The following is a 27,836-nucleotide window of genomic DNA, read 5'->3' on the forward strand; positions in this document are numbered from 1 at the left end:
AAAAAAAAAAAAAAAAAAAAAAAAAAAAAAAACAGAAGAATGTATTCCAAAGAAATATAACCAAGACCAATTTAGGAGCCGGGGTAGAGAGACCCTTAAGAAACTACAAAAGAAGAGCCCTTGATCATTTAAACATCAAAAGACTAGTTATAAAGAATATTTCTAGAGAGATCAGGACCAAGAAGCAGAATGGTGCACACTAATACAAAAACAATTAAAAGATGATAAGGGCTTGTTAGGTAATCAATCTAAACAATATAAAGAAGATAAAGACTTGTTTGATAAGCAATTTGAACTCTATTCTATGTATTTGGATTCACCAAGTTCAATGAAAATGCATTTCACAGATATAGTTTTGAAAACTATTTTTGAATTTTATGAACCAAATAGTGCAAAGCCTACAAACAACATTTTTATGTTTTCAGTGTATTTAGATTTTGAATTTTAAAATTTAAAATGCAGGCTTGTATTAAAACAGGTAAAAACTTTAAATAAACACAGTGTTTCATGTTATAAACTCAATTCAATTTTTTACGTTAAAATATGTATAATATAATATATTACAAATTTTAGGATATTGTAAAATAATAATTATATAAATTTGTAATGTAAAACACGTCCATAAATTAATTAATATTTGTTTATATTCAACTTAATATTTGTGGGTAATGACAACTAGTTTTATGATTTATAAATATAATTTCACGCCAAATTTGCTCAGAATAAGAGATTCAAAAGCTTTTTCGTTAATTCGGAGAAGTGGAATAAGATGATTTGTGCCCTCAATTTAGATTTCAAAATATGACAAGATACAGTTAACGTAACTCACTAATATTTCCATTAAATAAGAAAAACATTTCAAGACTTCGTTTACCTCGAGCAGTATAATTGAAGGCATCAGCACCATAGCGAAGAACTTCCTCATAGAGATCAAAAGGCTCCACAGGCCCTTCTTGAAGAACCTTGGCATCTTCTCTGAGATTCCTGTTGATCACATCAAAGTGAACGATAATAGCAAATAGATATTTGGAAAGAAAACTATAGCATGTAACTCTTCCTTTTTTTTTCTTTTTTTTTTTTAGTTTATAGGAGGTGAGATCAACTATTTTGGGCAGACAAAAAAGAGAACAGCCACCTAAAGGCCTTAGGAACGAGGAATCACTAAGCCAAATAAGGAGTCAATGCACAACATAATTCAGTAATGCAACTCTAGTTAATCGACAGATATCAAAACCTATTAATGATTCAATAGTTTTCAATAATTAAATTTGGTGAGGGAAGAGATAGAGCACGCAGCATGGCATGCATGAGTCATGTGATAGGAGCATTCTGCGCTAAGCAAGAGTAAATCTCCCAAGATTAAATAGCGGTGACGCCTAGTAGCCTACAAACTTCCAGGATTAAAATGACATAAAGAACAGGTGCTTTACAACTCCAATGCAGAATCAACATTAAAATTAGTAGACTATGAATGAAATATGAACAGTAACCACGGTTAAAGTTTGAAATAGTAAGGCTAAAAATGCAGACATTCGCACTAATACGGTAGTTCCAACTTCAAAAATCCCTAATTTAAACTCCAAAAGCAGAACACTAGTTGCATTACGAATTATAACCGCAAGACAGAATAATCCTCAATCAACGGTCAAAAAGTACAGATTTCTTTTTTGTTTTTTTTTTTTTTTAAATGAATTTCTGAAGGCGTTTCGTGGGGACTGAAATAGTAACACCGCCAAATCCGAAAACCAGAACGACCGAACCGAAATGCAGCCAACCGAAGTGAAGAATTACAAAAGTCGAATTACCAGAATTGAGTTCCAAAAACCAAAAAATATACATATATAAAAAATAAAAAATAAAAAAACCTCACAAGTAAGACACGTCAGTAGCACGAAGCAGATCAGCGATGTTCTTAGACTGAGCGAGAAGATGAGTCCTTGAAGTAGCATAGCTGCCGTCCGGTTCATCGAAGAGGAGGAGCACGGTAGGATGCGCCAAAGAAGACCGGAAGCGATGGCAAAAGGCAAGCAGGGAGCAACCTCGGAGTGTAGAGAATTAGACAAGCCGATGTCAAGGTGAGCGGAGGCAGAGGAAGAAGCAGAAGCGGAGGGGGACAAATTCATTGATAAGAGAGCGATCCGCAGAGAAAGATCATGAAAAGTAGAGAGGTTGAAGGAAGAGAAATGGAGATGGAATTCTGAAGCGGAAGCTGAGCTTAGAGAGGGGAAATGGAGATGAAGACGAGCCCTAACGACAGAGGAAGAGAGAGAAGCAAATGGCGGGGAAAATTGGAATTTTTTTTGGGATAGAAATTTATAAAATAATGATTTTTTCTTTTTTTTTTTTTTTCTTCCCTCTCCCTTAAGTTTGAAGCTGCCACGGAACGCTTAAAACAAACGCAATTTAAACTACTCTTTGCAATAATAAATTATTGTAATTTAAAATTATATATTTAAAATTAAACTAATATCTTCCTAATTTTCTCAACCATCATCCAGCTTTAAATGTTTATGTTATTCGAAGAGAAAAAAAATTATTATTTGAATTTTCTTTAATCAATTATTTTTTCTCTACTTTACTGCATCATGCATGAACATCTATTTGTAATTTATTTATGTTCTAAACGTCTTACTAAAACATATGACCTTCTTTAGCAAAATCATTTCCATGCATACACTAACGTTTAATAAGTCCTCACTTACCATATATTAATTGGTATTCCATGCCTGATAAATCATATCATATTCTATATTATAACAAACATAGAATTAAGTCAACTATAATACAGTCAATGTGTCAAAATACTCATAATTGATAATGACCATGTAACAACATACCCAATCAACGACATTTCATTTTCTTATTTTACATCTGGCATATCTAACGGAGACGGGGCATCAACGATTGGACTGTGGAACATGTCAAGTCTACATCGTAGGCTAGTTTACAAGATCTATAATTTAGAGCTCTAATACCAACTGTAACGACCTAAAATTTTCTAGTTAATTTAAAGTCACCACGGTATACATATCATGAAGATTGAATGCGAAAATACTTCATTGAAACTTCATAAAACATCACCTTCATCTTAAAATACAGTCATGGACATACATGTTTTGAAAACACGACATAACAAAAGATTAAGTAAAATAAATAAACGTTTAAATTAAAAACATTCTATTCTAGCCTAAGTCTAAGAAAATAAATGCGACTATCTTATGCATGTGTCATGGTCTCGAGTTGCGATGTTTTCGTCAGCCGTATAGGAATATCTTGCCTTAACCTGAAATAGACGTATCACGTAGCTTGAGTATTTAAAGAAATACTCAGTAAGTGACCCCATTATTGGGGTTAAATGCAAGAACATGTGAATGGAATGATGAGACCTATCATAACAGTCTGTTTTCCTATGGTACTATCTAATGGGTAGCTTGGATGTGTACTTTATACTCTACACACAGCCCACACGTGTGAGTGTGGACCCACCAGTCAGTTCGCACACTGCTAGGCCCTGTTGCTTGTCAGACGAGCATGCTCTAGTAGCTCTCTATGCAGGAAACTCGTTAGAAGTAGTAGCCGTCACGACAGTATTATGTCAAACATGATGATTGTTCTCCTACCTAGTAGTGTACGCGTCCGTACCATCATAAAGAAACAGGGGTATCTCCCAATGCATGAGGTTTAAACACACACACATCATATCATTCACATATGTACGTGTATATATGTGTGTGTGTATTTGTATGTATGTATATATATATCCGTCATTCACATGTCGTATCATAATCATATCATTTCGTAAACACTTCGTAGTCATATCGTTTTCTAAACTTGTCATAGCCTTATCGTCTTTAACATCTCATAGTCGTATCATTTCACGAACATACCTTAGTCATATCGTTTCCATATGCATATCCTAGCCATATCGATTCCTAAACTTGTCATAGTCGTATTGTCCTTATGCATCTCAAAGTCATATCATTTCATAAACATACCTTAGTCATATCGTATTCTAACATATCCTAAATCATATCGTTTCATGATCATATCTTAGTCTTACCGTTACAGGAATGTATTTTAACCATATCATTTCATGAACGTATCCTAGTCATACCATTACAAGAATGTATTCTAACCATATCGTTTCATGAACATATCCTAGTCATACCATTACAAAAATGTCATACCGTTTCAGGAATATATCCTAACCATATCATTCTATCTATCTATCATAATCATATCATTTTCTATACATAATCTAACCATATCGTTAGGTCAACCATATCTTAGTCATATCGTTACATTACATTTATTGCATCCCTCTCGTATCTTTATCTCACACATATCATTGAACACATCATAACATAAGAGTTATCATATCATTCACATATCATAACACATACATAATATACCATAGTTATATCGATTCATAAACAATTCACACATATCAAATTTAAGATACGTTCAGAACCACAGGGCACGTATTAGCATCAAATATAACCTTGCAGATAGTAAGATCACTTGATTAGCTTAGGCGGGTGTCACCAATTTATCCTTAACGAAAGTTCAATTTTTGTTCTTTGTATCCAAATCAATTTAAGTGGACCCATGACATCAATTTCAAGTTCAATTCTCTATATTTTACAATGTTTCATGTATTAGACTTCATTGCGAGCATCATAAGAGACTTTATCTATACAATTTTATTTTTATTAAAGATTTCATTATCTTTTATTATTATTTTTATAGAAGATATTGTACTTGCCTTGAATCAATTCGTCATCCCTCGTTCTTATTCTTAGAAATTAAGTTGGTTGACGGTACATCTAAAAATTACCAATAAAAATTATTAATATCTGCTGGAACTAAATGCCAATTTCCTTTTTCTCCCCAAATAAATTTGCAAATCTTTTCTTTTCTGTTTTTTTTTTTTTTTTTTTTTCTCTTTAGAACCATCATTCTGACTTTTGTTGAAATATTTCAAAAAGATTTGGAAAAGAAACTTAAGATCATTAAACAATTAATTCAACATAAGGTAAGTTATTCTATCTTAATCTTCTTAAGTTAAAGGAAGGTTCAATTTTAAGAAAAAAATGGACCGTAGATGGGAGTTCGATCAAACTTCCCAATTTGTATCCGAATATGACTTTCTTCAATTGGGCACGCTCCGGACTTGTTAACGTTTCGTGGTCTTCTATGGAGATGTTCCTTGAAGTTTCAAAAATCGAATGGGATTGGTCTGTCTCGACAAATTTGCTTGTAGGCTCGAATAGGAATTTCACGCTTTAACCCCTTCTGTTTAATGGCGGACAAGATTGAGAATTGGTGCTTGAGGCTCCTTCAACACTCGATTCTTTTATCAAACTTGTGGGTAATCTAATTTAATTTCATAAAAACTAAAATTTTTATTTGTATGATGAAGATATTGAAGAAAGAAGAATTATTTTATTATTTATTAAAGATGTACACCATATTCTAAAATATTAATATTGGGTTCCCCATTTAGAAAAGCCAATGGAGAGAATTATTTAGTATCATTTGAAATATTATGAGTATGAAATTCCTTAATTCAAAATGCAAAAAAGAAAAAAAAAACCAAATGCTTTCTCAATTGCATTTTTGGGCTTCATTACAGCATAGGATCTTTCTCTCCCTTCCCGTTCGTGGCTTACCAACATTGATCATATACCAATTCAGATATATCCATTTCTAAATCCATTTTGTGCCCTATAAATTCACCACTTCCACTTCATGTTTTTGCACCATTCTTTTCTCTACCACAAGAGAGAAACAAGAACCAATGGCTAATTCCTTCAACTTTGTGTTCCTTTGGTTGAGTTTTGCAGGCTTTTTGGCAGACCCCATAGCGTGTAGGCTCCTTGATCCCATTGGTATCCAAAAGATCGACGGTGCATGGCGCAATGCTCGTGCCACCTTCTACGGTGACATGGGGGGTGGCGAAACTATGCGTAAGACTATCTTCTCATTATCTTTTAATATTTATACGATGTTAAGATCAACGTTATTTGTTACTTGCAACAGAGGGAGCTTGCGGGTATGGAAACCTACACGATCAAGGTTATGGGCTAGAGACGGCGGCGATAAGCACAGCACTTTTCAACCACGGTCTAACCTGTGGAGCATGCTTCGAGTTAAAGTGTCTGCCCGGAGGACACTATTCGTGCATACCAAACTCGGGGACAATCAAAATAACCGCCACAAACTTTTGCCCACCAAACTACACGAAAACAGAAGACATTTGGTGCAATCCACCCCAAGAGCACTTCGACCTTTCTCTCTACATGTTTACTAAAATCGCCCCTTATCGTGCTGGTGTCATCAATGTTAGCTATCGTAGGGTACTCTGCCAGAAACAAGGTGGCATCCGGTTCCAATTAAATGGGAACCCATATTGGCTGATCGTCCTACCCTTCAATGTTGGAGGTGCTGGTGATGTTGTTGGTGTTAACATTAAAGGCTCTTCTACTGGGTGGCTTAAGATGTCAAAGAACTGGGGCCAAAATTGGGAGACTGGTACCGTTTTTGTGGGCCAGAGCCTGTCCTTTCAAGTCACTACCAGTGATTTGAGAACCCTTCAATTTGATAATGTCGTGCCTAGCTCTTGGCAGTTCGGCCAAACCTTTGAAGGCAAGCATAATTTCTAAATCGCATAATTAAAGCAGATTTAGGTTTCCTAATTGTGACTTAAATAAAGCAGCTTAGTAGTAGCCCATGTTGCTACCTTAGTTTAAGTTACAAATAAGTGTACTACAAAAAGTCACCCATTTCTCGTCTACCTTTTAATAAACCCTTTTCTAAGTTTTCATATTAAACTTCTTTTAGTTCCCATTTCTTTCTCGGTATAACATAAATTTCAATTCTCCAATAAGAGTTAACTCCAACCATACTAATAATTATTCCAATTATACTCTTTTTGTTGTAGATTCTAATAAGGGATGATATTAAAAATGTGAAATTATATATAACATTTTTTTTTCACGTATAATTCAATATATAACTTGGTGCTAAAATTACTTGTAATCTAAAAAGATTTTAAAAAATGCAAGTCAACTAATAAGATTGTCCCGACATACACAAGTATGCTAATTCGTACTAAATTTTTTTTAAGACCCATATAAATTTTGGGTTAGTTGGCTTGGTGACTTCAACCATGCAGATAGGTTATTAAGTTATTTTTTTAATTATTAAAAAAATGATATTTGTCCTCCATACTTATTACAATTTTATTAAATTCAAATATTATACATTTAAAGTTATACAACATCACTAACATCTGTAACAAACATTATTGTAAATATTCTTAATATTTTTAAAAATAGGGGAGAAGTAAAATGAGTTGGATTGTAACCCTATTTTTTTATTGGTCGAGTTGATGTGACTAAAAAATGTGAACTTATGGATCAAACTAATTTTTTTAATTTCTCAAAAATTTAACTCAATTATATATATATAACTCAATCTAACCTTTTATTCTTGGGAATAAAAATAAAAATAAAAATGAAAATGAAAATGAAGGAAAACAATAAATTAAATAAGAATAATTATTTATAGAATTAAATAATTAGTTGTCATTAGCCACGTCATTGAATGGACGATACTTCACGTGCATTTCCATTTTGTGGCGAGGCATGAGATCTTCCTTCCCTTTTCTTCGTGATTTGCCAACCTTGAATACACTAATAAGGAAAATCAATTTAATTTCACATTTTTAATTCCATTTCCTCTATAAAAATACTACATTAAGTTTAACCACAGTAAATTTTCGTAATAGTAATAGTTATTTATTCATCCACCTAAATCGAATTAACATTAAAAAAAATTACCATGTTTTGGTTGCCTACTTTTTTTTCACCTCGTTACTTATGGTGATGTGCAAACCCTACCTCTATTACTCTTATAAATATCGTAATTGTTAGTTGGATGATCCATGAAAAATTTAAATTTCATTATTCATCATAATTTTCTTTTATGAACAATTGATGTCGTGGATTTCTCACATCACTTCTCATATTGTTTATCATACCATTTATCATAACTTTCATGTATACGTCGGGGTTGTATTTCATGCTAATTCGTCGTTTTGCATGTCAATCATATCATATCATTTAGATTACATTAACATGTCATATCATAACGTTCTAAGCTTCCAGACATAATAAATTTCAACATATACATATCATATCATAACACGTTGTATCATAATATATCATATCGTAAACATGTCACGTATCTCGTATTATAACATATTTCATATCGTATCACAACATATATATGTTCGTTATTCACATGTCGTATTATAATCTCATCGTAAACATTTCGTAGTCATTTCATTTTCATATGCATATCCTAACCGTATCGTTTCTTAAACTTGTTATAGTCTTATCATTCTTATACATCTCATAGTCGTATCTTGTCATTCACATAACATATCACATCACATTATAATGCACATCAATTCATTCCAGCATACGTTCACATTGCATATATTTACGTATTAAATCGTAATAGTTTAAACATACAATTTATGACACGTGCGAAACAACGGGCACGTGCCAACAAACAACATTTAATTACTATAACCTACAATGGTAGGGCCACTTACTTGGTAGGCCTTATCTCACGTACTCCCTAATAATTTATAACGTAAGCTTCTAACTGCTTGTACGCGTCCTATGCTATCGTCCGTGATTGGTTCCTATTAGATCATTCAACACCTTTTGTTAGTATTTCACAAAAATAATCCTAATCCAACTTGAAATTATGAAATATAACCTTAAAATAACCTAATTTACCTTAAACGAGGTTGAAATTAGGTTCAGGAGGGTCGAACAAGTCAAAATTGGGTTCTCAAGCTGAGTAGCCGCCACCGGAATCGAGAATCCGTCGGAGTTGGGGATTTTACGTCAAACTTTGACACTTGGCGCCACCAGGAGAAACCGCGTGTGCAAGTTGAAGTCGGGTCGAGGCACAGGTCGTTAGGTAGGTCGGGGTTCGATCACGAGTTCTGGGCTGGACCCTATCATTGGGCTGCAGGGATTCTGATTGCAGGTGGACTGGACTGATGTGTGGGCTGAGGGTATTGGGCTACAGAAATTGGACTAGGTCATGGGTCAGTTTTTGGTTTGCAATTTCGGGTCGCAGTTGATTGGGTTAGGACGAGGCCTGGATTGGGTTGGGCCGAGGCACGAATATTTCTAGGCGAAGGCAATGGTTGCTGCATACAAGTTGGAAAAGCGGGTCCAGGTCATGGATTTGGGTCACGGGTCGGGCTTCGTCTTCCCTACCCGATTACCTGCATTTTTCACCGGCGTTTCCCTCTCTCTTTCGTAACGTTGTTTTTTACATCCGTTTCCTTCCTTTTCCTTTTGGTTTCGTATCTCCTCTCCTCTTTCTTCCCCTTTATGGTGTTGGTTTGGTTCGTAGAGGTCCGAATCCTCAGATCTGAAAAGGTACCCAAAGGTCGAATGTAGATTCTTCTTTTTCGAGGGTGTAGGTCGAGTGTGGATCGTCGAATTTCATCCTTGGTCAGAAACGATGGATTCAATGTTGGTTTTAGTTGGGTTTCTCTTCACTGGAGTTTCGTCGGTCTTTTCGCTTCTCTCTCCCCTTTCTCTTTGTTTTTTTTCTCTTTTGTACCGTCGGTGTGTGTTCGAGGCGGCTGACGATTTAGGGCGTGCTGTGATGATCCGAGGGGGGTGGTGCGGTCGTCGGTCGTTGAGAATGAAAACTCTGGCGTTCGCTAGAGTTTTCAAGTCTCGTTAGTGACCACGAAAAACGTGTCTGAAACATTTTTTTTCCTGATACGTTATATTATCAAGAACTGTTGTCTTCGAAAGTATCGAGGTATTTTTTTCTTTATTCTCTCTTCTCATTCTCACGTAGCTTCTTCGTTTGGATGATTTCGCCATAGTATTTTGACGAAATCTATGTCCCTATTACGTAAGGCTTTCATTTCTCGAGCTAGAATCTTATTCGGTTTCTCTTGTAACTCAATTTTCCTCAATCTCGAGGGGCCTGTAGTCTATCACGTGCGTAAGGTCTGTAATATACTTTCTCAATATGGACATATGGAATACGTCTTTTACGCTCGAGAGTGAAGGTGGTAAGGCCAACTTATATGCTTCTGAGCCTATTCGTTCTAGGATTTCGAAAGGTTCAATAAAGCGGGGGCTTAGCTTACCCTTACATCCGAATCTTAGGATGTCCTTCATGGGAGCACTTTTAGGAATACCAAGTCACCCTCTTCGACCACCAAGTTCCTATGGCGTAGCTCTTTAGCCTTACTTTCTGCGGTCCACATCATTGCTTTAATTTTCTATATTGCCTCATTTGTTACGTGAATTACTCTGATCCTATTAGTTATCGTTCTCCTACCTCGTCCTAGCACAACAGAGATCTACACTGTTTTCCATACAACGTTTCAAACGGTGTTATCCCAATTGTGGCTTGGAAACTATTGTTGTACAAGAACTCCAAACGTAGTTTGGTGTCCCAACTTCCTGTAAAGTCCATAGCACATGATTGCAGCATGTCTTCTAGGATTTGGTTCAATCGTTCTGTTTGGCCATTAATCTGCGGGTGAAAGGCAATGCTAAAGTCGAGGTAGGTACCCAACAGTCTTTTGAGTTCACGCCAAAAGGCCGACGTAAAATGTTGGTCCCAGGACGATACTATTGATATTGGGACTTCGTGCAACCTCATGATTTCTTTCACATTCAATAGAGCTCAATTGTCCACTATAGATGTTGCCTTACTTGGTAGGAAGAGTGCCGACTTTGTCAGTTTTTCGACAATTACCCAAATTATCGTGTAGCCCTTTAATTGAAGTGATTGAACTCTTCATCCACATAGTGGAAGCATTGAGAACCGTTTTGATTTTATTAAGAATTAAAAGAAAAACAATAAATTCGAGAGTAAGAACTCTACCTTTGTAGAAACCCTAACTTGTAAGACTCCTTGAAGCATTCCAAGCTCTCAACATTCCATGAGATCTTCCTGACTATGACTTGTCCAAGCTCTTCAACATTCCAACATTCCAACATTCCATATGTTCCTTGTTATGACTCGAACACAACGTCAAAGCTTATGTGAGCTTCTTGAAAGAAAATCCCGAAAGGATTGGACAAGAATAGTTTCGAGAATTTTCTAGACATGTAATTTATTTCTCTGTAGGAGAGATTCATGTCTCTGCCTAAACCCCGAAGGTCATATTTATAGGGACTCTTGGAGAATCTTTGTCAAATAATATATGTGGATATTTAATATATTAGGATATAATATTTTATACAAATCATATTTAAATATTATAAGATACATAATATCTAATTTGAATTTCATTCAAATTTTAAATATATTTTTATTTAATGCATCAAAATAGATTGATTTAATATTTAATTGTATTAATATCATAAATATTTTTTTTTAATATATCTAATATATTAAATATTAATTTAAATTCTTCAAGTTAATATATTTTTTTTTCATTTATATTTAACCTATCTAATATATTAAATATTAATTTTAACTCTTCAAATTAAATATATTTTCTCTCCTTATTTAATAGATTTAATATATTAAATATCAATTAGACATTTCAAATTAAATTTATTTTTTCTTTTATATTTAATATATCTAATATATTAAATATCAATTTGAATACTTCAAATTTTCTTTTAAATAAATTGAACCTTTTAGCGTTTCTATGAGCTAGTAAGGAGACCTTATAGATTTATAGAATATAAGCTATAATAATATAAAATTAATTAATTAAACTTTTTAATTAATCAATTTTCATTCATTAACTATAGGTAACTCCACTATTGACCTAGAGTTGCACTCTTATGCACTGTAGGACAAATTATGTCCATTGATATAATCATTATAAGCAAGTCGATCCATCACGAGTTGTTCATAATTACGGCTGGGTCAAAAGTCCGTTTTACCCCTGTAATTACATCATTCACCTTAAGTGCCACTGATCCTCTCTAATGAACAATTTGTTTATGATCCAATCATAAATCAAGTCCCTCTCGAGCCAATGAGAGGGTGGGGCCTATTGTTCAAGTCTCGAAAAACAACTCATCTATTTTCCTTATATGGAAAGAAGTGAATTCTATCTCATGATATTATGTTCCTATCTTCCTATTTGGCAAGTCCCCAAAATAGTAGACATATTTAATAAGCTAAAAGAGTCATTCTCACCCATGTAAATTAAAGGACAAGCGCTCACAGACAGGAGTTCTTAACTCGCTCAGGATTAAGATCGAGTCGCATATGATCATCACGTGAAATATTAATCTTTTCAATTAACGAATTTGTAAAGAGAGATTAAATATTTCGTGGACCAGTCTTATACAAACTCATTGTATACGATACCCCCACTTACATGTCTATACATGAACGATTTGAATCAAATTATTTGTAACGATTACAAAGTGGGTCGTATCAATAGTGTTACCAGGACAAGGCACCCAACGTTATCCATATACTATAAGACTCTTTAGGTTATTACTTGAACACGATCCTCTTGTAATGTCAACCACAAACTATTCAAGATTACATTAATAACCTTGGATGTTCATACAAGGGATAACAATTAAATTACAAATAAAATAATAAAATTATTGTTAAAAACTAAACAATTAATTACCAGACTTTAGGGCATAAATTCCAACATTAGTGTTCTGGATAAGCCTACTTTGAAGTCCATAGCAATATTCTCCCACTTCCACTCCGATATACTTAGTGGTTGTAGTAGTTTGGTCATTTTCTGCCTAGAGGCTTTTACTTGTTGGCACACTAAACATTTACTCACGTACTCCGCGATATCCTTTTATATACTTCACCACCATATGTGGTTTTTCAAGTCTTGGTTCATCTTCGTACCACCTGGGTGTATCGAGAAGAGTGAGTTGTGTGCCTCGGTTATTTCGTTCTTTATTTCATTCACAGCTGGGACAAATATACGTTCTTGGCATAACAGTCCATCGTCTGATGACTTAGAAAAAAATGTTCACTGGGCCTGCTATTAATTGGTCTTGAATTTTATTTAGGCTAGGATCCTCTCGTCGTGACCTATTGTCCTCTGTCTGAGTGTGGGTGCACTGTAAGCTAGGCTATTTGAGCTATAACCTCTTCGGTTACTACCGCTATGCCAGCTCATTTGAAATTCACTCGCATTCGTGGCTCTCTTGTGTTGAGGGCCGATGAGTGTACCGTTTTTCGAGTTAGTGCATCTGCGACTATGTTTGCTTTTCTAGAGTGGTACTGGATATCTATGTCATAGTCTTTTACCAGTTCTAGTCACCTTTGTTGTCTCAGGTTCAGTTCTTTTTGTGTGAAGAAGTATTTTAAACTTTTATGGTTCGTGTAAATTTGGGTCTTTTTACCATAAAGGTAGTTTCGCCAAATTTTTAATGCAAAAACCACCGCAGCTAATTCTAGGTCATGTGTAGGATATTTTTCTCGTAATGTTTTAATTGGCATGAAGTGTACGCAACAATCTTGTCATGTTGCATCAATATGCAACCTATCCCTTTTTTGAATGGGTTGCTGTATATCACATATCTCGCCGAGCTTTCTTAGATCGTGAGCACTATAATAGACACTAGTCTTTGTTTTAGATCTTGGAAACTGGCCTTACAGGCATCGTCCCATGAGAAAGGTACACCCATTTTTGTCATTTGGGTAAGAGGCGAGGCTATTCTAACGAAGTCTTGGACAAACTTTCGATAGTAACCTGCCAATCCCAAGAACCCGGTGACTGTAGTTGGGCGTTCCCATTTTGTGACGACTTCTATCTTAGTGGGATCTACTAAAATTTTATCTTTAGACACTAAGTGTCCTAAGAACGAAACTTTTCGTAGCCAAAATTCACATTTGTTAAATTTGGCATACAACTTGTTCTCCTTCAAGATAGTTAGAGCTTTTCAGAGATATTCTTGGTGTCCTTGGTCCGTTTTCGAGTATATTGAGATATCATCTATGAACACGATCACAAACGCATCTAGGCACTCCTTGACTAGGTTCATTAATTCCATGTATATCGTTGGGGCGTCGGTGAGGCCAAACGACATCACTACAAATTTGTAATGGTCATATCTGGTTCGAAATGCTGTTTTCGATACATCTCTGTCATTAGTTATAGTTTGGTTGAATAGGTCCTCGATGCGTGGTAGTGAGTATTTGTTCTTTATTGTTCTCTTATTTAGTTCTCTATAGTCGATGCATAGACGCATTGAACCATCTTTTCTTTTAACAAACAACACTGGTACACCACAAGGGGATATGCTAGGTCGAATGAAGCCTTTGTCTAACAAGTCTTGTCTCTTAGTTCCACTGGGGCCATGCGTGTTGGAGTTTCTGACTTGGTTTGCAACGTTATAGCTAATTAATAGGTAGTAGTTTTCTATTTGTTTTCAAATAGCTAATTTATAGGAGTTGATTTATTTTTTATTCTGTTTGTTTGTTATTATGTATTGTAAGACTTTATAAAAGCCCTAGTTATCCCTCAATAAACATTAATAAGTTCCCTTTATTTGGCATCAGAGTAAGGACCTGAAAAAATAAATACACAAATTGAGTGTTGGAGAGGAAAACCATTGACAAATGGCAAGTGATTCAGGAAGCTTTGCTAAACCATGTGTTCCTAAATTCGATGGAGACTACGAGCATTGAAGTTTGGTCATGGAAAATCTCTTGCGTTCTAAGGAATATTGGAGTGCTATTCAATCTGGTTTCGAAGAACCAAAAGGAAACGAAGCACTAAGCGCAGCCCAGCAAAAGGAAATCGATGAAGCAAGACTCAAAGATCTAAAAACAAAGAATTATCTCTTTCAATCCATTGATAAGAGTATTCTGAAAACTATCATTCAAAAGGATACTGTCAAGAAATTGTGGGATTCAATGAAACTCAAGTATCAAGGAAATGCTAGAGTGAAGCGAGCCAAACTACAACAACTTCGCAGAACATTCCAAACTTTAAAGATGAAAGCAGGAGAAGGTGTTTCTGAGTATTTTACAAGAGTTATGTCTATTGCTAATGACATGAGGAATTGCAGAGAAGATATGCCGGTTGTCAAAATTGTTGAGAAAATACTTCGAAGTCTCACCCATAAATTCAACTTCGTAGTGTGCTCAATTGAAGAATCCAAGGACATTGACCAATTAACAGTCGATGAATTACAAGCATCTTTGCTTGTACATGAACAAAAGGTGATTGATAAGAGGAGCAAAGAACAGGTTTTGCAGGTGGAGAATGTACCAAGGTATGGACAAGGAAGAGACAGAGGGACATTTCAGAGAGGAAGAAGTTACTCTAGAGGATGGGGAAGAGGTAGATCTTTTGTGAATCGATCGACCATCAACTATTTTTGATGTGGAAAGCAAGGACATTACCAATTTGAATGTTCGGACTTAGAAAAAGAAGCTGTCAATTATGCTGAATTTGACGGGGAGGAAGAACTGCTATTGATGACGTACACAAAGAAAGGTAAAGTTGAAAGAGAAGGTATTTGGTTTCTCGATTCCGGGTGCTCAAATCATATGACAGGGGACAAAATATGGTTCTTTGAGCTTGACGAAAGTTTCAAACACACTATCAAGTTGGGAAATAGCTAAAATTGGCCGTTGAAGGAAGAGAGGTATCACACAAACTGTGACAAATGTCTACTATGTCTCCAATCTCACCAACAATTTGCTAAGCATAGGGCAGCTATAGGAGAAGCGTTTGGTGATCTTAATCAAAGAAGGAATCTACAGAATCTATCATCAACAAAGGGGTCTGATAATGAACGCACAAATGACGGCGAATCACATGTTCTCAATTCATGCAAAGATGAAGTCATTAGTTGACAAATATTTGAAAATAGAAGATGACTTGGAGGCTCTATGACACAAGAGGTATGAGCATTTGAATAGTAAATCTATTTAAATCATGTAGTAAAAAAAAAATGGTGGAAGGATTACCCAAATTAAAAGAAGCTATCAAAGTTGCAATGTTGGGAAGCAAACATTTCCAAAGAAAAGCAAACGAAGAGAATTAAACAAACTGAAATTGATTCATGGAGATCTTTGTGGAACCATCACTCCAACCTCTCACAGTGGTAAAAGGTACTTGCTGGTACTTGTGGATGATTTTTCTCGCAAGACATGAATTTATTTTCTTGCCGATAAACCAGAAGCCTTTGAAACATTCAAAAACTTCAAAAATCTTATTGAAAATGAAGCAAAAACAGCCATACGTAGACTCATAATTGACTGGAGAATTTACGTCAAATGAATTCAATAAGTTATGCAAAGATAACGGGATCAAGCGACAACTAACAGCTGCTTACACTCCCCAGCAAAACGGAGTTGCAGAAAGAAAGAACCGGACCATCATGAACATGGTATGGTGTCTTTTATCTGAGAAAGAGATGTCGAAGAAGTTGTGGCCGGAAGCAGCTAGATGGACAACTCATGTTCTGAATCACAATTACACAAAGGCAATCAAGGACATGGTTTCTGAGAGAAGTGGTTGAGCATAAAACCAAATGTGGAATACTTTAGAGTATTTGGTTCAATTGCACATGTCCATATTCCCTAACAGAATCGAACCAAACTTGATGATTGAAGTCTCAAATGCGTCTTACTTGGAGTTAATGATGAATCTAAGGCCTATTGCATGTATGATCTAGCAACAAAGAAGATAATTGTGAGTAGGGATGTCATATTTGAAGAAGGTGCAAAATGGGACTGGAATTCAAGTACAAAAAATGCAGAGCAAGATGTGTTGGTTTGGGGAAATGATGATAATATTGCTGCACAAGAATCGGAAGGAGGAGAGATTGATGAAGAAGGAGATTCAAATGAAGAAGCAAATGATTGGTTAGAAATCCAAGAAATGGATGAATCTTTCCCAGAGTTGCCACAACAAACAAGAAAAAGGAGAGAGCCAGTTTGGATACGCAATTTTGAAACAAGTGAACACCTATTTGTAGAAGAATTCGAGGGGGGGTTTGCTTTCACATCTCCAATGATGATCTTGTGAACTTTGAAGAAGCAGTAAAGGAAAAGAAGTGGCCTATGAAGCCTGGAATTCAAGTTATTGAAAAAAATCAGATATGGGAGCTTGTGCCGCATCAAGCAAAGAAAATCGGTGTAAAGTAGGTCTTTAAGACGAAACTGAATGAAAAAGGCAAAGTAGACAAATGTAAAGCGAGACTCGTCACTAAGGGATACTCGTAGAAGGCTGGAGTAGATTACAATGAAGTTTATGCACCAATAGCTTGATGGGATACAATTAGAATTCTGGTGGCAGTAGCAGCTTAACGTTGATGGTGCATCTATGAACTTGATGTCAAAAGTGCTTTTCAATATAGTGAATTAAACGAGGAGGAATATGTTGATCAGCCTGAAGGTTTTGTCAAGAAGGGAGAAGAGAACAAGGTTTATCGACTGAGGGAAACTCTCTACGGCCTGAAACAAGCACCGAGGGCTTGGTTCAGCAAAATCGGGAGCTATTTTAAGAAGGAAGAATTTGAGAAAAGTAATTATGATCACACTTTGTTCTTGAAGAGAATTGGAATAAAATTGTTGTTGGTTTGCCTGTACGTTGATGATTTGATTTATACAGGAGATGATGAGAATATGTGCAAATGTTTCAAGTTATCAATGCAACAGGAGTTTGAGATGACAGACATAGGGAAAATGACGTTCTTCCTTGGAGTTGAAGTTTATCAAAACAAAGGAGGAATTCATTTGTGCCAAAAGAAGTATGCTAAGGAAGTATTGAAAAGGTTCAATATGTCGAATTGTAATGCTGTAAAGAATCGGATAGTCCCTGGCACCTTCTTGTCAAAGTTAGACAGCAAAAGTGTCGATGCAACATTGTACAAACAACTAGTAGGATGCTTAATGTACCTTACGGTAACTTGCCCCGACTTAATGTTTGTGGTTTGCTTTATTTTTCGTTATATGGCTGATCCTAAAGAACATATGCTGATTGCTAAAAGGGTACTGAGATATTTAAAAGGCACATTAGATGTTGGAGTTTATTACAAATGGAGTAAGGAGGTAAATCTTTTGGGATTCACCGACAGTGATTATGTGTGAGATATTGATGACAGGAAGAGCACTTCAGGCTATGTTTTCTTTCTAAATGGAGCAGCAATATGTTGGAGTTTAAAGAAGTAGGGAATTGTCACACTATCATCTAAAGAAGTTGAATACGTAGCTACCACTGCAAGTGCATGTCATGGTGTTTGGCTTAAGGGAATTCTAAAGGAGCTAGGTGTTCTAAGCATCGAGTGCATCGGTATCATGTGTGACAATAGTTTAGTAATCAAATTGTCTAAGAACTCAGTTATGCATCGAAGGACAAAACATATTGATGTTAGGTATCATTACTTGCGTAATTTGTCAATTAATGGGACTGTGAGGTTAGTGTTTTGTGGAATTGAAGATCAAGTGGCAGACATAATGACTAAACCAATTAAGCTAGATCAATTTGTGAAATTCTGAGGCATGCTTGGAGTTCGACAACTTGAGTAAACTGATGCTGTTTCAGCATACTTCAGTTTACGGGGAGGAATTTGTAGAAGTTTCGGACTTGGTCTGCAATGTTATAGCTAATTAATAGGCAGTAGTTTTCTATTTGTTTTCAAATAGCTAATTTGTAGGAGTTGATTTGTTTTTTTTTTATTTTGTTTGTTTGTTATTTTGTTTTGTAAGGCTTTATAAAAGTCGTAGCTATCCTTGAATAAACATTAATCAGTTTCCTTTAATGCGGTATGGGGCTTTAGAGATGGGTCTCATTCCTAGTTTAAGTTCTATCCCGAAGTCTACTGCTCATGAAGGAGGGATTACTAGCAGGTCCTCCAGGAAGACATTTGGGAATTCGTTTACTATGGGTTTCGTGTCCATAATTTTCTCCTTTTCTTTTGTGTCTACTACACAGGCTAGGATTGCCCACCCCCTTGTTGTACCAAGTTTTTGGCTTTCATCATTAATATTACTTTTCGGGTGGTGCCCGTGCAAGGTCCTTTAAATTTAAAGGTAAGTCCGTTTAGTGGTGTCAATACTATTTCTTTCTTATGACAGTCTATGCTAGCAAAATTTTTGGCTAGCTAGTCCATTCCTAAGATGATATCGAAATCCGTCATATCTACTACTTTCAGGTCTACTTGGATGGTTTGTCTAGCTATTACTACTTGTATGTCCTTTCCTCTATTTTCAGTAAATAGGTTTACCTCCGCTGAAGTATTGACCTACAACACATGCAATAAGGGTTCTATTGTAAACCCTGCTTGACTAACAAATGACATAGAAACAAATGAATGGGTAGAGCCCGAATCAGACAATATTAATGCAAAGTGTCCTAGTATAGAAAGCATGACGTGTTCTCAAATAATCGGGCCTCTAAGGGGTTCCCTTGGGTTCCTTGTGTCCCTTCCAGTGCAAAATTGAGTTGTTGACCTGCATGACCGCACCTGTAACGTACCTTAGAGCCTGCCAAGCATTTGTCCCAGTGTTGTTTCCCACATTTGCATTCCGATCCTGGGGTTCAATCTACTGGACGCGGGGCAAGTCGCCTGTCATGATATCGAGGTCTCTGGGGCGCCTCATTTATTACCTTTGGAATAACAATTACAAAGAAAGAAGTAAAAACAATGCTGAATTAAATGTCTTATACTAACCTATATTTTATTAAATGCAATTACAACCCACCTATACTATTCAATGAAAATACAATTCAACCTATATTAACCTATACTATTAATGCAAATGCAATTCAACCTATACTAACCTATACTATTAATGCAAATATAATTCAATCAATACTAACCTATACTAGTAAATTGAAATGCAAATCTATCCTATGCATGTGCCAAGGTCACGGGATTTGTGATGCTTTCGTCGGCTTCACAGGGACGCCTTGCATTGATTTGAAAATGTAGTAGCACGAGGCTTGAGTATTTTAAGAATACTCGGTAAACGATCCCCTATCGGGGTTATGCAACAAGAACATGCAAATGCAATGATGGGACATATTACATCAGTCTATTTTCCTACGACACTATCCTAACTGGCAGCTTAGATGTGTACCATATACCCTACACACAACCCATACGTGTCAGTATGGACTCTCTAGTAAGTCCACACACCGCTGGGCCCCTTTCCTTGTCGGGCGAGCATGCTCTAGTAAATCTTTATGCCGGACACCCGTTAGAATTAGTAACCGTCATGACATCATTATGTAAAACATAATGATAGTTCTTCTGCCTAATGATGTACACGTCCATACCCTCGTGATGGAATAGAGGTATCCCCCAGAGCACACATAATGCATAAGGTCCCAATATTTTTCTATTTTCAACATTATTAAATATAACCCCGCTATCATTTTTCATTCATATTATATCATTTCTCATTTTTCTCATATCATGCATAATTCTAACGGGTAATATTTCATGCCATTTGTTGTGATTTCATGTCATTCATATCATGTTGTATAAATATAATTTAGGAGACATAACATAATGCTTCAAGCTTTTAACATAACATTTATAACATTGAATTCATACAGTAATCACCCCAACGGTCACATAAAACAATATAAACATAATATTAAATATTAATGGTTTAAACATACAATTTATGACACATGCTAGCATATAACATTCAATTGCTATAACCTACGAAGGTAGGGCCACTTACTTGGTAGGCCGTAGCCGACATACTCCCAAATAATTTATAACATAAGCTCCTATCTCCTCGTATCATCCTATGCTATTGTCGGTGATTGGTATCTATTGGATCGTTCAACATCTTTTGTTAGTATTTCACAAATATAACCATAATTCAACTTGGAATTGTGAAATACGGCCTTAAAATGACCTAATTTACCTTAAACGAGGTTGAAATCAGGTCGGAGAGGGTCGAAATGGTGCCAAATAGGTCAAAATTTGGTTATCGAGCCGAGAAGTCGCCGTTGAGCCACCGCTAAAGCCATTTAAGCCATTGGAGTCGGGGATATTTTGCGTCAGACGTTGACATGTGGTGCCACCAGTAGAGGCCACATGTGCAGTTTGAAGACGGGTCGAGGCACGGGTCGTCAGGCGGGTTGGGGTTCAATCACGGGTTCTTGGATGGAGCCTGACGTTGGGCTGTAGGGATTCTGATTGTAGGTGGGCTGGACTGACATGTGGGCCAAGGGTATTGGGCTGCAGAAATCGGACTGGGTCACGAGTTGGTTTTTGGTTTGCGGTTTTGGGTCGCTGTTGATTGGGTTAGGCCGAGGCGTGGATTGGGTTGGATCAAGGCACATAGGCGATGGTTGCTGTAGACGGGTTGGAGGAGCGGGTCCGGGTCACGGGTCGGGTTTCATCTTCCCTACCCGGTTTTCTGTGTTTTTCGCTGGCATTTCCGTCTCCCTTCGGTAACGCCATTTTCGACGTCCATTTCCTTCCTTTTCCTTTTGGTTTCGTGTCTCCTCTTCTCTTTCTTCCCCTTTATGGCGTTGGTTTGGTTCTTCTTTTCCGAGGGTGTAGGTCGAGTATGGATCGTCGGAATTCGTTCCCGATGTGTGTACAATCCTCTGTGGTTCCTTTCATGGTAAGAAACGACGAATTCGACGTTGGTTTTTGTTGGGTTTCTCTTCGATGGAGTTTCGTTGGTCTTTTCTCTTCTCTCTCTCACCTCCCTCTCCGTTTTTTCTCTCTTTTGCAGGTAGTTGGTGTGTGTTCGAGGTGGTAGACGATTTGGGCGTGCTATGGTGATCCGAGGGGGCGCTCTGGTCGTGGGTCGTCGGGAACGACAACTCTGACGTTCTCTAGAGTTTTCTGGTCTCGTAGGAGACCACAGAAAACTACCTTTCTTTTTTTCTTGATTGGTCACAATATAATTGGCTGAAAAGGAAGATTTAATAACTCATGAAATTTCTTCACATAAATCTGCGTCTACCTATCGATCAACGCTATTTCCTTTTATTCTCAAATAAGACATTTTTTTTGCAATAATGGTGATATTATGTGGTTGGTTTGAAGAAAGAAGGGGTTATATAATTTTTTTTTATTTTTTTTGATTTGTTTATTTATTTATTTATTATATTATTTGGGCTATTCCCAAATATTGCCATTTGATACCGTCTACTCTTTTGAAGACTTTTTTACAACAATATTAGAGTGTAGTTAAGGTATGATATGAGAAAATAGGGAAAAAATTACTCAAAAAAGATAAGTCTGGTTTGATAGGTATAAAATTATTCCTCCAGGAAACAACACTCTCTAGCACTCCATCAAAGCACTCCATCAAAGCACTCCATCAAACTCATTTGTTGTAGCAGATGCGCTGCCAACCAATAATAGCCAATTTGAAGCTTTGTATGTGAAATTAACTAATTTGAGGTCAAAACTAGGAAGATTTTAAGCCATTTGGTTTTGGATGAGTTTTGAAGCTGACTAACAAGTTTTAATGATTTTGTTGTCCAAAGAATTGGAAAGTGTGGGTGAGTCTATATGTGGAAGTAAAACACTCCATTTTTTCTCTAGAGTCAAGTAACGTTAAAATAACTCACTAAATGAACTCTGTTGCTGTCTATGAAATTTTAAAGCCGAGCATAATGTGATATGTTAAAGTTATATATGAAATTGGATGGTAATTGAATATGACTAAGTAGCAAAACCAAAAAAGTTGTGTGAAATGACCATAATCTCCCTACACTATGGCACCTACGGTTCACGATTTTAATGACCTCTAAATGATTTGAAACTTTCATGACATTGGAACACATTAAGGGCTTAAGCCATGGTTTAAGTAGAAAAATTACTATATTGCCCTATGACCGGTACTGAGAATTTTAAGAATATGAATACCACCGTTAAGACCTTCTTACAAAATAATCACGACCTGACATGGATTTAGGAATGCTTAAGGTTACCTTAGGCTATACATGTATCCTACATAGAGTATGACATGAGTTTCAAGTAAACCTAAGGTTAATTCACGTTCCCTTAGGCTATACGTGTATCCTACATAGAGTATGACATGAACAATGCACCAATAGTATACACTAGGATCATTCAAGATTATACCCTGCACACTCCACGCCCAATTCACGTTCCCCTATCTCATCCTAGCACAGTGGAGTCCTGCATCGTTTTCCATACAACGTCTCATACGGTACCACATCAATCGTTGCCTAGAAGTTGTTATTATAGGCAAATTATATGAGGTGCAATTTCAAATTGCAACTACCTACAAAGTCTAACACACAGGCACGTAACATATCCTTTATAATTTTGTTCAAATGTTCCGTCTGACCATCTGTCTGTGGGTGGAATGTTGTACTAAAATCTAGGCGAATACCTAACGCTTTCTGGAGTCCGGGCCAAAATGCCAACGTAAAATGTGGGTCTCAGTTTGATACAATTGACATAGGAACTCCATGAAGTTTAACAGTTTCCTTCATATACAGTTGTGCCCAATTGTGTAGGTGGCTTTACCATCAAGGAAATGCGCTGACTTTGTCAATCTGTCCACAATCACCCATGTGATCGTGTAACCCTTCAACCTTCTTGGTAGCCCTACTATAAATTTCATGACTATATTCTCCCATTTCCATTATGGCACACTGAAAGGCTACAATAATTCTGTCGATCTCTGTTTAAGTGCCTTGTTTTGCATGGCATACCAAGCATTTAGATATAAATTTACTCAAAATTTGTCTATACTCGAGGCTCTCTTGTGATTAACGTCCATGAATGAGTCGTCTTTCAATTCAGGACATCTTCAACAGTGGTACTGGATGTCGATGTCATAATCTTTGACTAGTTTCAACCACCTCTGTTGTCTCATATTTAGCTCGTGAGTGAAGAAATACTTTAGGATTTTCTGGTTAGTGTAGATTTGAGTTTTCTCTCCATATAGATAGTGTCACCATATCTTTAACGCAAAACTACCACCGCTAGCTCCAATTCATGCGTGGGGTAGTTCTTTTCATGGTCCTACAGTTGTCGGATGCATATGCAATAACCTTCCTGCGCTGTCTTAACACACATCCTTGGCCTTCTTGGAAGCATCACTGTAAATCACGTAGTTTCCTGTGTCGTTGGGCATCGTGAGTACTGGTGCATCACTAGCTTAACCTTCAGATCCTGAAAACTTGCCTCGTAATCTTCAGTCCATACAAATGAATGACATACCCTTCTCAGTCAGTTTCATAGGCGGTGAGACTATTTTGGTAAAATTTTGTATAGAGCGTCGGTAGTAACATGCTAGACCTAAGAAAAACTACGTACCTCAATGACAATGGTTGGGCGAGCCCATTTAATGGCTGCTTCCACCTTGGCAGGATCTACTGACACACCATTCTCAGATACAACATGCCCCATGAACGAGACCTCACGTAACCAAAATTTATATTTGATGAATTTTACGTACAACTTATTCTCCCTCAAAATTGTTAGGACCTTTCTAAAGTGTAACTTGTGTTCTTGATATGTTTGAGGATCCTAGGATATCTTCTATGAACATTATGACAAAAGTATCACAACATTCCTTGAACACTCAATTCATCAGGTCCATTAACACTGTATAGGCATTAGTGAGTCCAGAAGACATAACTACAAACTCATAATGAACATACCTTGTTCTGAATGCTGTCTTGGACACATCTTCCTTTTTTATCTTTACCGGGTGGTAACCTAACTTAAGGTCAATTTTTGAGAACATCATTGCTTTCTTCACCAAATCAAATAAGTCCTCAATGCGTTGAAGGGGGATACTTGTTCTCCACCATTCTCTTATTCAGATCCCTATAATCCATGCATAAGTGCATCAGACCATCCTTTTTCTTAACAATAACACCATCAAACCCAAGGAGATACATTAGGCTTGATAAATCCTTTATCCAGTAGCTCTTGTAGTTGTGTCTTGAGTTCTTTTAGTTCAGTTGGCGCCATATGATATGGGACTTTAGAGATAAGACCGGTACCTGGTTCCAACTCTTTCAAAATCCACATTTGGAAACGATAGAATTCTTAATGAATCCTCTGGGAATACATTTGGGAATTCATTTGCAATCGGCACTACGGCTAGGAAAGTTTTTTTTTTTGGTATTCACGACATGGACTAGTATATCCACGCTTCATGCTGAATCAACTTTTTCACTTTCATAATTGATATCAATTTAGGCTTAATTTTCAGACTCTTACCCTTGAACTTGAATCTACTGTTGGACGGTGGCGTAAACACCACTTCTTTCTTGTAACAGTCTCTACTAGCATGATTTTTCGTTAACCAATCCATTCTCAATATCATACCATACTCAGTTATGTCAACTACCGTTAGGTCTACCACTATGCTAATTCTTGATACTATCACTTACCATCTTTTACCCTATAAGCAACAATCAAATCCACCCTTGCCGAGGTGCTAATAGAGGTTCTAATACAAAGTTTGCTTGACGGACGAAAACAGATATAAATAAGTGCGTAGATCTCGAATCAAACCGTGTTAAAGCAAGGTGACCAAGAACAGATAATGTACCTTTCACCATTGCGTCGGGATTCCGAGTGTCCTTACTAGTAGAGGCATAAGCTCTCGCTGGAGGATGGTTTTGAGTAGGATGATCCGCTCTATTCAAACCTCTATGCTGATTTCCAAGATTATTCGCATCACCTCCAGAGCAGTCATTGGCCATGTGACCTTCCTTTCCATACCAAAAACAGGCTCGAGTGTGGGCCAAACATTGTCCCTAGATATTCTTCCCACATTCGTTACATTTAGGTCTGTTATTTGGTCTATTTTCATACCAGACTATTTGTTGACCACGCCTAGGATCTTAGTGATGTCTGTCAAGTTGCCGTTGTGGCTGTGTTAGAGGTGGATTATGATGATCAATTTGGTCATTACGTCGCTTCTGTCTTACATTCGGTTGAAGGGGTTCTCAAGATTCATCAATTCCCTCCATGGCATTAGCTACTCTTACGGTGATAGCATGCATAGTAGGCGCTATTGCCTTAACTATACTACAAACTTTCTTGTCCAATCCCAATATGAACCTCTTTATCATCCTATATTCAGTGCTAACCAATTCTGGGGAGTATCGTTTCATTCTCATAAAGTCTCTAGCATAGGCGGTGACTAAATGCCCCTTTGATTTAGTTGTGTGAACTCTTGTTACTTACGAAGTTGAGTATCTTCCATGTAGTATTCTTTCATAAGGAAATTTTTGAAGTCTACCCACGAGATTATGCCTCCCTCAAGACTAATCATCTCACTAGTGGACTGTCACCAAAGTTCTGCAACATCTCATAACATGAACAATGCACATAGTACCTTCTGATCATTTGGGCAGTTGGTCAGTCCAAACACTGTCTCTATAAAATTTAACCATAGTTCTGCCACTGTCGAATCATATGAAGACTCGCTAAAGTTCTGAGGGTCACCCCTCCTAAAGTCTTGCAAGCATATTGCTTCTCTGGTTGACAATGAAGCTTTGTTTGTTGTGTTGTTGACATCACTTGCAGGACGACCTGTAAGGATTCCATTAGGGCAGCTGTAAGGTATGGTGCGGCTTGAGGCACTATTGGAAGTGGAAGTGTCACCGTTTGTTAGGTCGATCCACTGATTCTTTGCGTACCGGACCTCAACCTCTTATACCCCTTCTTCAACCCTAAGAGGGGGTCGTTCTCTACATCCTCTTATTCGTCCTCTAGGTAACATAATTTATACACAACATGTAACTACTAAGTCACATATCTAACTTAAAAGCTTCTCTAATCAATCACATACCTATTTTTGGAGTAACGTAACCACATTAATATACTCGACATAACTTATTTAACCTTACATAATCATAATTATGCTAACATAATAAACATATTTATCATACCTTACTTTATTAAAACTAACCTACTACATGCATCATTTAATTAAACCTGTTATTATCTTTAAAAAGCATACCTGACGGCGACGGTACATCTGCTAGAGGACTATGGAAGTATGCTAGGTCTACATCGTAGGCTGGTCTACAAGATCTAAAACCTATAAATTAATTTCATACCTTCTCGTGGATTGTAGCGTAAAATATTCGCCTCCAAATTTCATCCAAAATCGGTATTCTCGCCTGAGCTAAAATAATAGATTCTTTATTGGGCAGCCGATTCTAGGGGTTTTCAAGGTCCAATTTCTTCAGGAAACCTTTCCTTATATTTACCTCAAGGTAAAACAATTGGTTTGGAGGAATGACTTTAAGTGTGGGACCTTAATTTAGAGAAATTGTTCTCGGTATGCAAGTTACCCGAAACACTGGATTTTCGTTCTCTTGAACAGTCTTTTCTACGACGTTTCAACTCTATGAAATGGTATGTTTTTATGTTGAGCTAGATGGTTATTATGATTATTATGTGACTTAGCATGGCGACGTATTGTCGCCGTGGTTCTTTGTTAGGCATTGGGCGAGGGGCTTGGGTAGCCCATTACCACTCTTTGAGTGTTGAATGAATTATTAGGTGCTAGTAATTATAAGTTAGGAAGCACATAATGACAGTGTACCGTTTTCGTAGTCACCCCCAAGGGGTTGAGGGTAATCATAATATATTACTGTGATAAAAGGTGCTTAGTGGGACGAGCCATGGCCTTTTACTGATCCAGCCGAGCGGCATAAGACAGGTAGTTACTGTTCCTAAGACAGGTAGTTTTACTGATCTGAGTCGACAAGGGCGTAAGACAGGTAGTGACTGACTCGGCCTTGCGAGGCACTGTGGCAGGTAGTTACTGATCTTAGGAATAGTTGGAGGTTGCCAGGCACCCCTAGGTCTCTAACTAGTGAC

The 27,836-nt window shown here is 36.8% G+C and overlaps 1 protein-coding gene, 1 long non-coding RNA gene and 1 pseudogene across 2 annotated transcripts; 1 reads left to right on the forward strand and 2 right to left on the reverse strand.

The window, feature by feature from the left end:
• LOC111479218 overlaps nt 1-2,216 on the reverse strand; it is an 11,565-nt pseudogene extending 9,349 nt beyond the window's left edge.
• Nucleotides 2,217-5,795: 3,579 nt separating this feature from the next.
• On the forward strand, nt 5,796-6,710 carry LOC111479987 (expansin-A25-like). Its single transcript, XM_023124924.1, has 2 exons — nt 5,796-5,969; nt 6,043-6,710. The coding sequence occupies exons 1-2, from the start codon at nt 5,801-5,803 to the stop codon at nt 6,663-6,665; spliced, it is 792 nt and encodes a 263-aa protein (XP_022980692.1). The 5' UTR covers nt 5,796-5,800; the 3' UTR covers nt 6,666-6,710.
• A 2,580-nt stretch (nt 6,711-9,290) lies between these two features.
• Nucleotides 9,291-24,010, reverse strand: LOC111480054. The gene is made up of 3 exons (XR_002717744.1): nt 23,796-24,010; nt 23,323-23,325; nt 9,291-9,301 (listed from the first exon to the last, which is right to left on the reverse strand). It is a non-coding gene; the product is annotated as an uncharacterized LOC111480054 (long non-coding RNA).
• Nucleotides 24,011-27,836: the final 3,826 nt, after the last annotated feature.

Source organism: Cucurbita maxima, unplaced genomic scaffold, assembly GCF_002738345.1.
Source record: "Cucurbita maxima cultivar Rimu unplaced genomic scaffold, Cmax_1.0 Cma_Scf00005, whole genome shotgun sequence".
NCBI lineage: Eukaryota > Viridiplantae > Streptophyta > Magnoliopsida > Cucurbitales > Cucurbitaceae > Cucurbita > Cucurbita maxima.